Genomic DNA, 14535 nt, shown 5'->3' with positions numbered 1-14535 from the left:
TAGTGATTCCTCTTTGCTAAAGGGGAATTTTTTTTAAAAGGCATTAAACTGGACAGAACTGTCAAAAAACAACCATTTCTGGCTCCTCTTCCTGTAGCTGTTTCTGTCACTTCCCCTCTTCTCTCTAATCTATGTTGGTGATAACTGAGCTTTCTAGTCTAGGCTGGCCATGAAAATACCACCTCTGTTGCCAGATGAGCAGGTTTAATTCTTTGTTGCGGGGGGAGGGAAGGTACAAAAACTTTTGCCTTTGCCAAGCAAAAGGAACAGATTCTGTTGGGAACAGATGGGTAAAACCTGTACCTTTGTTAGACCAAGGTTGCAGTCCCAATTCGAGGCAAGTGATGGATTAGTCAGAAATTTAACAAGGAGATCTTGTATTACAGCCATAGAAAGACAGATACCCTCTCTACACATCCCTAGATGACAGGAAAACTACATATATGCAGGAGAGACCCAGCAGAGCTCAAACTGGAGTGCCAGTTGCAATTTTGAATGCATTCCCCAACCCACACACAGATCATTTAGCAGAAAGTGAAAGGAAAACCTTATAGGCTCAGGTGTTTGGGCATGATCTGTGCTCAAATTATTGGTTTACCTGCAAACTATACAGACAAGAGGTAGCTGCTAGAGAGCCAGGCTAAAACATTGAAAATAAGAATAAAGCAATGGAATAGAGATATCAGAGGCTGCACACTGTTGAGGAGACAGTTTCCTCAGTGTAAGTCCAGGCAAGTTACGAAATACAAACAAATTGAAAAAGCTAACAACCCTCAGAAAAGCTAAACAGAATATGGTCTTGCTACAATGTATTATCAAAATATAGAGTTTTCAGCCACAAATTACTAGATGTACAATGAAACAGAAAAGTGTGACCCATACAAGGGGAAAAAATAGTAGAAATGGACTCTTAGTGGGTCTAGATATTAGATTTAGCAATAACATCAAAATATTTATTACAAGTATGTTGAGAGAATTGAAGGAAAGGGTCTTCAAAGAAATACTAACAGTGATTTACATAGGAATCTCAATAAATAGAAACTGTAATAAAGAACCAAATGGTGGCCAGGCGTGGTGGCTCATGCCTGTAATCCCACCACTTTGGGAGGCTGAGGTGGGCAGATCAACTGAGGTCAAGAGTTCAAGACCAGCCTGGACAACATGGTGAAACCCTGTCTCTACTAAAAATACAAAATAAATAAATAAATAAATAAATAAAATTAGCTGGGTGTGGTGGTATGTGCCCATGGTCTCAGCTACTCAGGAGGCTGAGATAGGAGAATCACTTGAACCCAGGAGGCGGAGGCCACAGTAAGTTGAGATACTGCCACGGCACTCCAGCCTGGGCAACAGAGCGAAACTCCATCTCAAAACAAACAAACAAACAAAAAAACAAATGGAAACTCCAGAGTTGAAAAGTATAATTGAAATGAACTTTCTTCACATGGGCTCAAAAGCAGATCTGAGATGATAGAAGAAAGAGTTGGGTGATTTGAAAGATTAACAGAAATTGTCCAGTCCAAAGAACAGAGAAAAAAGTTTGGAGAAAAAACAGAACTTCTGAGATCTGTGGGTCAGTGTCAAGTGTTCCAAAGCATGCATGTAATGGGACTCCCAGGTGAAGAGAAAGAAAGTGGTAGAAAAACAAATGTGAGCTCTCCCTCTCCCTCTCCCCCTCCCCCCTCCCCCTCTCCCCCTCCCCCTCTCTCCATGGTCTCCCTCTGATGCCAAGCCGAACCTGGACTGTACTGCCGCCATCTCGGCTCACTGCAACCTCCCTGCCTGATTCTCCTGCCTCAGCCTGCCGAGTGCCTGGGATTGCAGGCACGTGCCACCACGCCTGACTGGTTTTCGTATTTTTTTGGTGGAGACGGGGTTTCGCTCTGTTGGCTGGGCTGGTCTCCAGCTCCTAACTGCGAGTGATCTGCCAGCCTCGGCCTCCGGAGGTGCCGGGATTGCAGACGGAGTCTCGTTCACTCCGTGCTCAATGTTGCCCAGGCTGGAGTGCAGTGGCATTATCTCAGCTCGCTACAACCTCCACCTCCCAGCCGCCTGCCTTGGCCTCCCAAAGTGCTGAGATTGCAGCCTCTGCCCGGCCGCCACCCCGTCTGGGAAGTGAGGAGCGTCTCTGCCTGGCCGCTAATCGTCTGGGATGTGAGGAGCCCCTCTGCCTGGCTGCCCAGTCTGGGAAGTGAGGAGCGCCTCTTCCCAGCCGCCATCCTGTCTAGGAAGTGAGGAGCGTCTCTGCCTGGCCGCCCATCGTCTGAGATGTGGGGAGCGCCTCTGCCCCGCCGCCCCGTCTGGGATGTGAGGAGCACCTCTGCCCAGCCGTGACCCCGTCTGGGAGGTGAGGAGCATCTCTGCCCGGCTGCCCCGTCTGAGAAGTGAGGAGCCCCTCCGCCCGGCAGCCGCCCCGTCTGAGAAGTGAGGAGCCCCTCCGCCCGGCAGCCACCCCGTCTGGGAAGTGAGGAGCCCCTCCGCCCGGCAGCTGCCCCATCTGGGAAGTGAGGAGCGTCTCCGCCTGGCAGCCGCCCCATCCAGGAGGTGGGGGGTGCCTCCGCCCGGCCGCCGCCCCGTCCAGGAGGTGGGGGGTGCCTCTGCCCCGCGGCCCCTTCTGGGAAGTGAGGAGCCCCTCTGCCTGGCCGCCACCCCGTCTGGGAGGTGTACCCAACAGCTCATTGAGAACGGGCCATGATGACAATGGCGGTTTTGTCGAATAGAAAAGGGGGAAATGTGGGGAAACGATAGAGAAATCAGATTGTTGCTGTGTCTGTGTAGAAAGAAGTAGACATAGGAGACTCCATTTTGTTCTGTACTAAGAAAAATTCTTCTGCCTTGGGATGCTGTTAATCTATAACCTTACCCCCAACCCCGTGCTCTCTGAAACATGTGCTGTGTCCACTCAGGGTTAAATGGATTAAGGGTGGTGCAAGATGTGCTTTGTTTAACAGATGCTTGAAGGCAGCATGCTCCTTAAGAGTCATCACCACTCCGTAATCTCAAGTATCCAGGGACACAAACACTGCGGAAGGCCGCAGGGTCCTCTGCCTAGGAAAACCAGAGACCCTTGTTCACTTGTTCATCTGCTGACCTTCCCTCCACTATTGTCCTATGACCCTGCCAAATCCTCCTCTGCGAGAAACACCCAAGAATCATCAATAAATACTAAAAATAAATAAAAAAATAAAAAAATTAAAAAAAAGCAAGCTGGAAAAAAAAAGAAAGGAAAAACAAATGTGAAGAAATAATGGCTGAGAATTTTCCAAATTTGATTAAAAACACTCAGAACTGGAAGTCTTAGTGAATCTTAAGTAGGATAAACACAAAAGAGAACCACCCCTAGACATAGTATGGGCAACCTGCTGAATCCCTTAGATGGAAAGAAAATCTTATAGGCAGCAAGAGAAAAATGACTTCTCATGTACTAGAGAACAATACCCTTGGCTGACTTCTCATCAGAAACAGTGGAGGCCAGAGGGCAGTGCAACGACACAAAGTTCTGAAAGGGAGAAAAAAAAAAAAAAAAACCACTGTTGACCGAGAATTCTATATCCAGTGAAACTATATTTCAAAAATAAAGATGAAATAATGACATTCTTATGTAAACAAAGATTGGCAGAATTCATCCTTGCCTTACAAGTAATACTAAAAGACATAGAAGGTAACTTGAATCCATAGAAAAGAATGAAGAGCATTGGAAATACTCTAGTAAATACAATAAATATATTCTCATAATTTAAAAAAAGCGTAAGATTGCTTAAGCAATAATGACAGCACTATATGGTTGGGTTTATAACATATGTAATATGTAATATATATGACAATATTGCACAAAGGAAGAGGGGGAAGGAATGGAGTTATACTATATAAAATTGGTAGATTTTACTAGAATAACCTGAATAGATTATAAATTAAAGATGTGTATTATAATATCTAAAAAAGTTGCTAAAAATAAATTCAAAAAATGAATTTGTTTGAACACCTCCAGTTACCCAGGTATTTTTGTAAGTGATAGGTATTTAACTTTTTTATGCCATTTTTTTAAAGAGGTCCTTAATCTATTTCTTTCTAAGGTAATATATGTGAGAGTTGTAGAATGGTAGCATTCAAAGTAAGTGGTATGGCTGGGCGCGGTGGCTCACGCCTGTAATCCCAGCACTTTGGGAAGCCGAGGTGGGTGGATCACGTGGTCAGGAGATCGAGACCATCCTGGCTAACATGGTGAAACCCCGTCTCTACTAAAAATACAAAAAAATTAGCCAGGTGTGGTGGCACATGCCTGTAATCCCAGCTACTCGGGAGGCTGAGACAGGAGAATCACTTGAACCTGGGAGATGGAGGTTGCAGTGAGCCGACATTGTGCCATTGCACTCCAGCCTGGGCAAGAAGAGTGAAACTCCATCTCAAAAAAAAAAAAAAAAAAACCACACAAAATAAGTGGTATGGTTTTATGATTTGCCTATGTGAGAGTAACAACAAATATATCAAATATTGGTTAACATTTTGTTGTTGTTACTTTTGATCTTTATTGGTACAGGAAAGAAAAATGCATCTTAAAACAAAAATGAATGGTTGATTGTCCTACCTTTCTCATTTGGAGGATGGGATGCTAAAACACATTTATATTTAAATATAGTATTTAGTATACATATGCAACCTATTATTCAGATGAAACAGTTCTTTCATTAAGAAGTGCAATCGTGACATTTTAATTTGTGTTGTTACATTTGATCTCCTAATAAATTTAAGTTACTGGGCTAGAAATTGTAGGAAATATAATGATTTATTAATGAAACTCACCCTAGTAGGTATGTAGTGGTCTCTCACTGTTGTTTTAATTTCACTTCCCTGATTACATGTGATATGGAACATCTTTTCATACGCTTGTTTGCTATCTTTATATCTTCTTGGGTGAGGTGTCTGGTTGAAGTCTTTGGGGCTTTTTTTTTTTTTTTTTTTAGCTTCGATTATGTTCTTATTTTTGAGTTTTAAGAGTTCTCTGTAGATTCTAGATAACAGTCCTCTATCTGAAATGTCTTTTGCAAATATTTTCTCCCAGACTATGGTTTTCTCTTTCATTCTCTTGACAGTGTCTTTTGCAGAGCAAAAAATTTTAATTTTAATGAAGTCTAGCGTATCAGTTTGTTCTTTTCTGGATTGTGCCTTTGGTGTTGCATCTAAAAGGCCATCAACAAACTCAAAGTTATCTAGATTTTATTCTGTGTTCTAGGAGTTTTATAACTTTGCATTTTATATTCAGGTCTGTAATCCATTTTAAGTTAGTTTTTGTGGAGAATGTAAAGCCTATCTAGATTAATTTTTTTGTATGTGGATGTCCAGTTGTTCTAACACCATTTGTTGAAAAGACTATCTCCATTGTATTGCCTCTTTTCCTTTTCAGAGATTAGTTGACTATATTTATCTGGGTCTATTTCTAGGCTGTCTATTCTGTTCCATTGATCCCTATTTGTTCTTTTGCCATTACCACACTGTATTGATTTCTGTAGCTTTATAGTAGTGCTTGAAGTTTGATAGTGTTAGTTCTCCAACTTTCTTCTTCAATATTTTATTGGCTACTTTGAGTCTTTTTTTGCTTCTGCTTGTGAACTTTAAACTCAGTTTGTGGATATCCTCACGATAACTTGCTGAGATTTTGATTGAGATTGCATTGAATCTGTAGATGAAGTTGGAAAGAACTAATATCTTGATAATATTATCTTCCTATCCATGAATATAGAATATTTCTTTATTATGTGTGTGTGTGGTGGTATTGGTGGTGGTAACCATAATTATTTTGCCACTCCTCTATTGAAGAATATTTAGATTGTTTCTAGATTTTTACAATTAAATTAAAATATTATAGTGAAAATCACTGTACATACACCTTTTTGCATTTGTATGAATGGTTTTGTAGCATAGATATAAAGAAATATGTAATTCGTTTGAGTTTTGTCCATTTTAAATATTGATATATTCTTCCCTTTTGCTCTCCAAAAAAAATTTTTTTTTTTTTTAAATTTTTTATTAAGAGACAGTGCCTTGCTCTGTCACCAGGCTGGAGTGCAGTGGCGCAATCTCGGCTCCCTGCAAGTTCCACCTCCTGGGTTCACGCCATTCTCCTGCCTCAGCCTCCTGAGTAGCTGGGACTACAGGCGCCCACCACCACGCCCAGCTAATTTTTTTGTATTTTCAGTAGAGATGGGGTTTCACCATGTTAGCCAGGATGGTCTCGATCTCCTGACCTCATGATCCGCCTGCCTCGGCCTCCCAAAGTGCTGGGATTACAGGTGTGAGCCACCGCTCCCGGCCTTTGTATATTTTCTTTTGAGTGACATCCATCCAAGTCCTTTGCCCATTTTAAAATCTGGTTGGTTGTTTTTTGTTGTTGTTGTTGATTTTCGCTTATTTTTTTTTAAAGCTCCCACTTAATGTTAGTTTACTTTTGATGAAGACATAGTCTCAGGATTCAAGTAGACCTATTGGGGAAAAAGTAGTGACTTATATTGACATTTTAAAGATCATAAAGAAGAGAGTACATTTATCAAGAGTGATATTTGAGGTAAATCCTTTTTTTTTTTGAGATGAGGTTTCACTCTGCTTCCCAGGCTGGAGTGCAGTGGTGTGATGATGGTTCACTACAGCCTTGACCTCCTGGCCTCAAGCAGTTCTCCCACCTCAGCCTCCCAAGCTGCTGGGACTACAGGCGCTCTCCACCATGCCCAGCTAATTTTTACAATTTTTTGTAGAGAGTGGGTCTTGCTATGTTGCCTAGGCTGGTCTTGAACTCCTAAGCTCAAGTGATCCTCCTGTCTTGGCCTGCCAAGATACTGGCATTACAGGTGTGAGCCACCACACCTGGCAAGGTAAATCTTTAAAGAATTTGTCAGGATTTGTGTATTTAGTAATGGCAGTAGAATGGATGGGGGGAGACATTTTATCAATAGATAGAGGAAAGAAAGGCTTAGGGGATAGAAGGTAGATTGCAGATAAATGGCAATTCAGTTTGGCTTGTTACTCATGGCTTGTATGCAGTGGCATTGTGTGTGTGTACAGTAAGAAGGTTAGCAACAGCTATCAGTGTTAAAATGCAAATGTTCTTTTATCCAGCAACCACTAGAAATTTATTATAGAGATATAGATGTAGAAAAACAGTTGCAGTATTGTTGCAGCAGCATAAAACTGGAAATAAAGTACTGATCAATAGGGGATTGTCCTTTTGAAAAGAAGCTTTACAAAGTGTATACAAATAATATAATTGTATTTGAGGGTAGGGTGGTTACGCAAATAAATGGAACATTTCTGGAAGAATAACCAAGAAACTGTTGACAGTGATTTTATACAAGTACAGAGGATGGAACGGGGATGTTCACTTGTTTTGTTTTCTTTCTTCCAGGGACATTTGAAAAAAAGAAAACTATTTTTCAAAGATCTTTAGAGCTCAATTTTTAAAGCTCTAGATTATTTTCATTATTTTATGCTGCCTCTGCATAACTAATTTTGATTTCAGGGCTAGGAGGGTGGAGGTAGGGTGAGGAAATGAAATAAGTTTTTGTCATCTAAATAATAAACATGAATTAAACTTAATTTTTTAAATCATTACTCCTGTTTGGGGCATTTCTTGAGGAGGATGTTTATAAAAATAAGCATTAATAATTCTTTATATACCAGAGATAATAAATTAGGCAAATGAGTAAAATCTCTCATAAGTTATTTTCTTTATTAAAAAATATTAAATATAAATACATTAAAGAGTGAATAGGAGAGGAATTTTCAGTATACAAGATAATCAGTTTGACTTTATTTTCATAAAAATTTGGCAGCAAATTTGTGACTTTAAAGGATATGGCAACTGAATGAGAAGTTTTAATTAATGTAGATGTCATAGCAAGATCAAGCTGCTTTATGATAATTTTTTAACCCCTTTTTAATGTGTTATTGAGTAAAAGAACACAAGAATTCCTTAATTAGGATACTTAGTAAACTGTGTTCTCACATTTAGAAAGGACATGTACATCATTGCTGATAATTTTCCTGCAGTTTAGGGAATCTGTCAAACTTTCTTCATCTGCAGGCTTAGTGGTATCAGTTCATTAAAGCAAAGTTTCAGTACTTGCCTCTTTTATCTTGTAAACTTAACTTTAAAGGCAAAACTATTGTTTAATGGTCCTTGTGGTTTCAGCAAATTGTTTCTTTTTTTTTCTTTCAAATATCAGATTGCTTCATACTTAAAATGTGCACATTATAGTTTACTTAGATACAAAATGTTCACTTTCCTTGTAGGTAAGGAATTTCACTGACATTTCCATGTCAATTAGCTTCTTTTTAGTAAAAATCCTTCCATTAAAAATAAACATTTAAATTACTCAACTATTATATTCATTAGTCTCAATACCTCTTAAAAATACTTAAAACTTTAGAAAATAGACTGTAAACCTTGTCTAAAGGAGGCATCCAGCTCTGAGCAGACCACACGGAATGTGTTAGAGCATGGCCATATGCATGGCCATACAACTCCTGGGGCCACCTCCACGATGGCCCAGCCCCACCACTGACCCTCTGCTGAAAACCCTGCCCCTCAGCAGGACGCAAGCTTGTCCCTCAAATAGTGGTGACCTCAAACTGTAATATGATGATGAAACCTACAGCCGATACTGCCCTCCACAAGGGTTTCTGGAAAGGCTGAAGCTGGAGACGGTAAACCGCAACACCGTCCCAGGTCACCCCAGCTAAAGACATTCTACACCAGCCAAAAGGCTAAAGTTTAGTTAAGGGTTCAAAGGCAAATACACTGAAACCCATGTGTAAACCTGCCTGGTTTTCAAGCTGAAAGAGAAACACTTTGGTGTCTTCAGTAACCCAGGCCTGCACTGGATGAAGCAATGAAGGCAAGGTCACGGCTGCTAAAGCACGGAGAGGTTAAAAAGTGTGAAACCAGAAGAAACTCTTGAGTGAGAGATGTGAAGCAGCAGGCCGAGGCATCAGACACCTCTCCCACCACACACCTCTCCCACCAGACACTTCTCCCACCAGCTGCAGGGCTCTTGGCAGCGTTCTCAGCCCAGCCATTCTGTGACAGTTGTTTTAAGGAATCAGCTGTTGACCTTTTTTCTCAAGCGGCAACAATAACATCAATATTACAGTGGTCTTATGAACACACCCATGTGATCAACTTGTTAGTAAACACATGGGTATACAACATAAAGTAGGCAAAGCGGAAAAAGTATTTACAACTGTCAAAGTCTCTCTCTCTCTCTCTCTCTCACACACACACACACACACACACACACACACACACAGATGGGCACACAAATATATCTGAGCCTATTTTAGCTGAATCAAATTTAGATTTCAGCAAATTGTTTCTAATTTGTAAAGAATAGAGGGGAACTAGTAGGTGGATGATGGAAGTGCTTCTTAAAGTTGAGGTCTTGTAGGTTCGGTTGCCATTAAAAGAAACACTTTTAGTTTAAACCTGACTTGTTAAATTTTCTGTAGTGAAATTTTTTTGTGCTTTTCAAGTAATGGATTTTTGTGTTCTGAGGTTTCCCCTGTTTAATGCAGTTAATTCTTTTTTTAAGGTATGGGCTACGTGAGTTCGTGGTGATTGCCCCTGCTGCACACAGTGACGCTGTTCTCAGCGAATCTAAGTGCAACCTTCTTCTGAGTTCTGTTTCTATTGCCTTGGGAAACACTGGCTGGTGAGTGGACATTTTTTAAAACCTAGACAAAAAAACTGTTTTTAACAATAATTTACGAAGGCAAACAGTTATTAAATGTTAGCTTTTTAATTGTAATTAGGAACTTAGTGCATATATATTGTTAAACTAAATTTGACTTGAGGTTACCTCTGTATCCGCTCCCTATTTAAAGAACTGCTACCTAACTTCTTCCGTGTACAAACTGAAAGCTTAATTTAGGAGTATACTTTTGGAACAATTAACTGAGTCCCAGCCAGTCACAGCAGCTGAGGTTCAGTCAATCACAGGGCAACTGATCAGAGCATGCACAAATGAAGCAAACTCCGAGCTGTAACCAATCAAGCTGTTTCTGTACCTTACTTCCATTTTCTGTCTATAAATGCTGCCTGCCCACCTTACAGAGCTGATCTGTCTGAACCTCCACTGGTTCTGAAGACTATGTGATTCTCAACTCATTTTTGCTCAAATAAATTTTTTTTTCTTTTCGAGACGTAGTCTTGCTCTGTTGCCCAGGCTGGAGTGCAGTGGCACAGTCTGGGCTCACTGCAGCCTCCACCTCCTGAGTTCAAGCGACTCTCCTGTCTCAGCCTCCCGAGTATCTGGGAGTACAGGTGTGCACCACCCTTGGCTAATTTTTATTTTTATTTTTTAAATTTTCAGTAGAGATGGGGTTTCACTATGTTGGCCAGGCTGGTCTTGAACTCCTGACCTCAGATGATCCGCCCGCCTCGGCCTTCCAGAGTGCTAGGATTATAGGTGTAAGCGACTGTGCCCAGTCTTAAATAAACTCCATTAAGTTTAATTAGTTGAAAATTTTTCTTTTAACAATATATCTGCATGTTTTTATACTGGAATTTGGTATATAAGGACAAAACTAATAAAACCTAAATGGAGGCCATTTCTAAAGGTAATCTTCCTGAAACAATTCAATGTATATCTGGAATAACTTTTTTAAAAGTTAATTTTCAGTACCTTTAGGCCCTATTCTTAAATGGAAGTATTTAAGAAAATGAAATTTGTTTAATCACTATTCTGCTATTTTGAATTGTATTTCATTTGCATATCGAATAGACTATGATACTCTAAATCTACTGGGGAAGAATTAATTTATTTTAGTGGATGTACTCCATGGTATATCCTAAGTGAATAATTTTGCTAGAATATTTACTAATGTAGGATTATTAACTTGGGGATATATTTGTACAATCCTTTCTTGTTATTTAAGGTAGTTATGTGCTATAAAGTTGCCACAAACACTGAGTTATCAATTCCTCATCTGTTTCTCCTAGGAGAAATACAGACTTGGGTTCCTTCGAGCCTCTGGTCACATTTTTTGTCAATCAGTTAATACATAACCTTCTTTTATGTGTGTTTCTGTTTAAAGATAGCTTATTTAATATACATTGTTGAGTCATTAACATTGAACTTGTAGCCAAAAGCAATGTAACTTGTGCATGAATGATGCTTCTGGGAAAATACGTGTGTTAACACGTATTCTCTCTAAGGCACATCACAACCTTCTTGTGCTTGGGAGCCTTACTTTATCTTTGAATGATGTGAAAAATATTTCACCACAATATTGGCTTAATTTATATTGTTTAATACCTGTAAGTTAGGTTTTATTATCACTTTGGAAAGACTAATATGAAATAATCACTTTTACTCAAGACAGTTTTCATTCTGATGTTTTCTGACTTTTAGCTGTTCTAAAACAATTTTCAGACTAATCAAAGTACTTCTAGATGATAGTTTCTTCAGTTTGGTAGTGTAAGGAGAAAAAGGAACTAAGAATGTCTTTGTTATAAACACAAACCTGTGTTTTTGTTGTGTTTCCAGTTTAGTGCTTTCAAATTCTTGAGATTAAAATAATTTGGAAAAAATTTGAGGTTCAGGTTTAATGTTTAATGAGCTTGTATTCCATTCCTATTTAATCATGTCTTGCAGTCAGGTGCCACTCTTTGTGCAAATTCACCACAAATGGCGAAGAATGTACGTAGGAGAATGTCAAGGTCCTGGTGTACGAACTGATTTCGAAATGGTTCATCTTAGAAAAGTGCCAAATCAGTACACTCACTTATCAGGTCTGCTGGATATCTTCAAATCAAAGATTGTGAGTTGGGATTGATATTGTCAGTCTTATCTGAGATCCAGATAAAAGTAGAGATTTGATCATTTTATTCAGCATATAGAAACATTTCTCTATAATATTGATAATGTAATTGCTTAGAAGAAAGCTATAAGTGACTACATAAATTACTTTGTAATTTCTAAGAAACAAAATATCCAATTGTATTTTTAGTGTACTCATGCTAAAGCAACAACTGATTTGTCTGTTTGTTCAGTCTGTTAGCATTTATTGACTGTGTTATCTCTTCTACTCCTTGTCCTCTATTGGTAATATTGCCAGTCTCCCAAGCTTAATGGGGCTCAGGTAGCTGCTTGTTTGAGCATTTGAAGCATTTGACTATGAGCTCCTTAAGGTCTAAACCCTTTGGGTTCTGAATTGCATTTTTTCCCCCAAATCTTTATTTGATTTAATTTTCAAGGTTAATCTGGCTTATATCCTAGGCCTGAGAGCAGCAGGGCTAAATGGGACATGCTAAATATATTCTTATATTCTATAACAACACTGTCTATAGCTATGGAGGACTTGCCTGTGCTGCTCTGTGGGGGTTGGGGGGAATGGGGCTGATGAGGGCTTAAGTTGAGGAGCTGTTTGTGAATACCTCTAGAAAACAGAGAAAGCTAGATAACCAATAGTGGAGGGGATCCTCTACTTAGAGAAATATTACTCTTAGGTTATTAGGATGCTGATTTAAATTTGGAGTATGTTAAGTGCTAAACATGACACTATCTCACTATCTCACAGTTGATTAATAAACTGACATCATGTGTCGTGTGATGGCTATTAGTCACATTTGGCCACTTAAGTGAGATAGTGGCAGCTTTAGCACTTAAATATTAAGTATATTGATTAGGATATTGATTATATGTATATTATAATGAAGTATATCGATTATAAATAAATATATTAATTATGATATATAATTATATATGTGGCATTCCTGCCAAAATGTTCAACATACTGTAAATCAAAACATGAGGAAGCAATCACATATTTTCAAAGTGAGCCATGTTTTGCAACAGTAACTGGTCAGTATCATGATAGGCAAAATAAAGGCTGGAAGCAATTTAGATTTAAGGAGAAAATGGAACCTGACAGCTAAATGCAACACATGATTCTTGATTGGATCCTTTTTCAAAACAAAATAGCCAGTAAGGACATTATTGGGACAATTGGGATGATTTTAATATGGACTGTATATTAGAAAATAGTATCAATGTTTAATTTATTGAGTGTGATAATTGTATTATAGTTGTATAGACTAATGTCCTTGTTCTTAGGAATTACATGCTAAAGTATTTAAGGGTGATTTGTTCTGATGCCTACATTTTTCAGAAGATTCAGCCAAAAAAATATCATATGCATAATATATATATGTGTATGTGTGGCAAAGTGTTAATAATTATGAACTCCGTGAAAGTCATATGGGTGTTCATTATACTAGTTTTCCAATCTTTCTGAAGGTTTGAGAATTTTCAAAAGAAAAAGAATTATAAGAAAAAATTGCTGAAATTTCTTTTTAAATAGATAACATTTGTTAGAAAGATATTTAGGATTAGAATTTAATCATAAAAATATGTTTTTAATGTTGAGGACCTAAATAGTGTACTGGTAGGATTATTACTAACTAGATAAATCCCTTTGATATTAAAAAAAAAAAGTAATGCATTTACGAGATTAGGAAATTAGAGTAAAAGCTTCCTTTTACCTCTCTGCCTGTCTCCTCAAAATGACAACTGTTAGCAGTGGCTTGTGATTATCTCCATTAGAAAAATTACAGATGCTTCTATTTTAGAGAATTCCGTGTATATATGTAATTTTCTTTTCAAAAACCTTCTGGGCTCTGAAGTGCTATAGGTACTGCTTAATTCCACATATAGTTTGGGAAATTTTTGAAAAAGGCAAGTATGTATTAGTATCTTCTCCATTAGTTTTCCTTTGCTCTCACCAGAAGTCTTCAATTATATTTAAAATTTTTAGATCAAGTTTCTGGTCACATGGAAATATCAATACTTTATTTCTTCTTCTTCTTCTTCTTCTTCTTCCTCCTCCTCCTCTTCTTTCTCCTCTTCTTCCTCCTCTTCTTCCTCCTCTTCTTCTTCTTCTTTTTTTTTTGTTTGAGACAGAGTCTCACTCTGTCACCCAGGCTGCAGTGTAGGGCGTGATTACAGCTCACTGCAGCCTCGACTTCCTGGGGTCACTGAATCCTCCCACCTCGGCCTCCTGAATATTTGGGACTGTAGGTGTGTATCACCACACACAGCTAATCTTTGTATTTTTTGTAGAGACCAGCCTGTTGCTCATGCTGGTCTTCAACTCCTAGGCTCAAGCAATCCGCCTGCCCAACCTCCCAAAGTGCCAAGATAACAGGCATGAGCCACCGGCTGGGCCTTAGTCCTTCTTCTTAAGAAATCATTAATGAATATGATCTTCAGATCTTTTATGTCACATCTCTTTTTTGAAGCTAGGGACTACATTGATCTGTGGAACCCAACTTACATCTTGGCTATTTATTAGCAGTAGTTAAAAAAAAAAAGTTTTTAATCAGTTTATCTCATCATCTGACAAACCTAAAACTTACTTTTCTGATAAGAAACATCTCTCAAAATTGATTTGAGAGAATTGAACTTAAGAGCTGGTTTGGGTTCTTAAGTTTAATCCTCTTCTGCCATAATCCTCTAAATATTTGAAAACTCTCATAACTTCATCTTT

At 38.7% G+C, this 14535-nt stretch overlaps 1 protein-coding gene across 3 annotated transcripts in view; it reads left to right on the top strand.

The window, feature by feature from the left end:
• The window catches only part of RAB3GAP1 (RAB3 GTPase activating protein catalytic subunit 1), a 118261-nt gene that overhangs the window by 51864 nt on the left and 51862 nt on the right, over positions 1 to 14535 (top strand). For all 3 annotated transcript variants that reach the window (XM_055108546.2, XM_003822807.6, XM_003822808.6), the window contains exons 6-7: positions 9579 to 9698; positions 11643 to 11808. In XM_055108546.2, the coding sequence (XP_054964521.1) occupies positions 9579 to 9698; positions 11643 to 11808 (286 nt within the window). The remainder of the gene's footprint in view (positions 1 to 9578; positions 9699 to 11642; positions 11809 to 14535) is intronic.

This window comes from Pan paniscus, chromosome 13, assembly GCF_029289425.2.
Source record: "Pan paniscus chromosome 13, NHGRI_mPanPan1-v2.0_pri, whole genome shotgun sequence".
NCBI lineage: Eukaryota > Metazoa > Chordata > Mammalia > Primates > Hominidae > Pan > Pan paniscus.
Note: the sequence above shows the minus strand (reverse complement) of the source record. Positions and strands in the feature narration are given on the sequence as shown.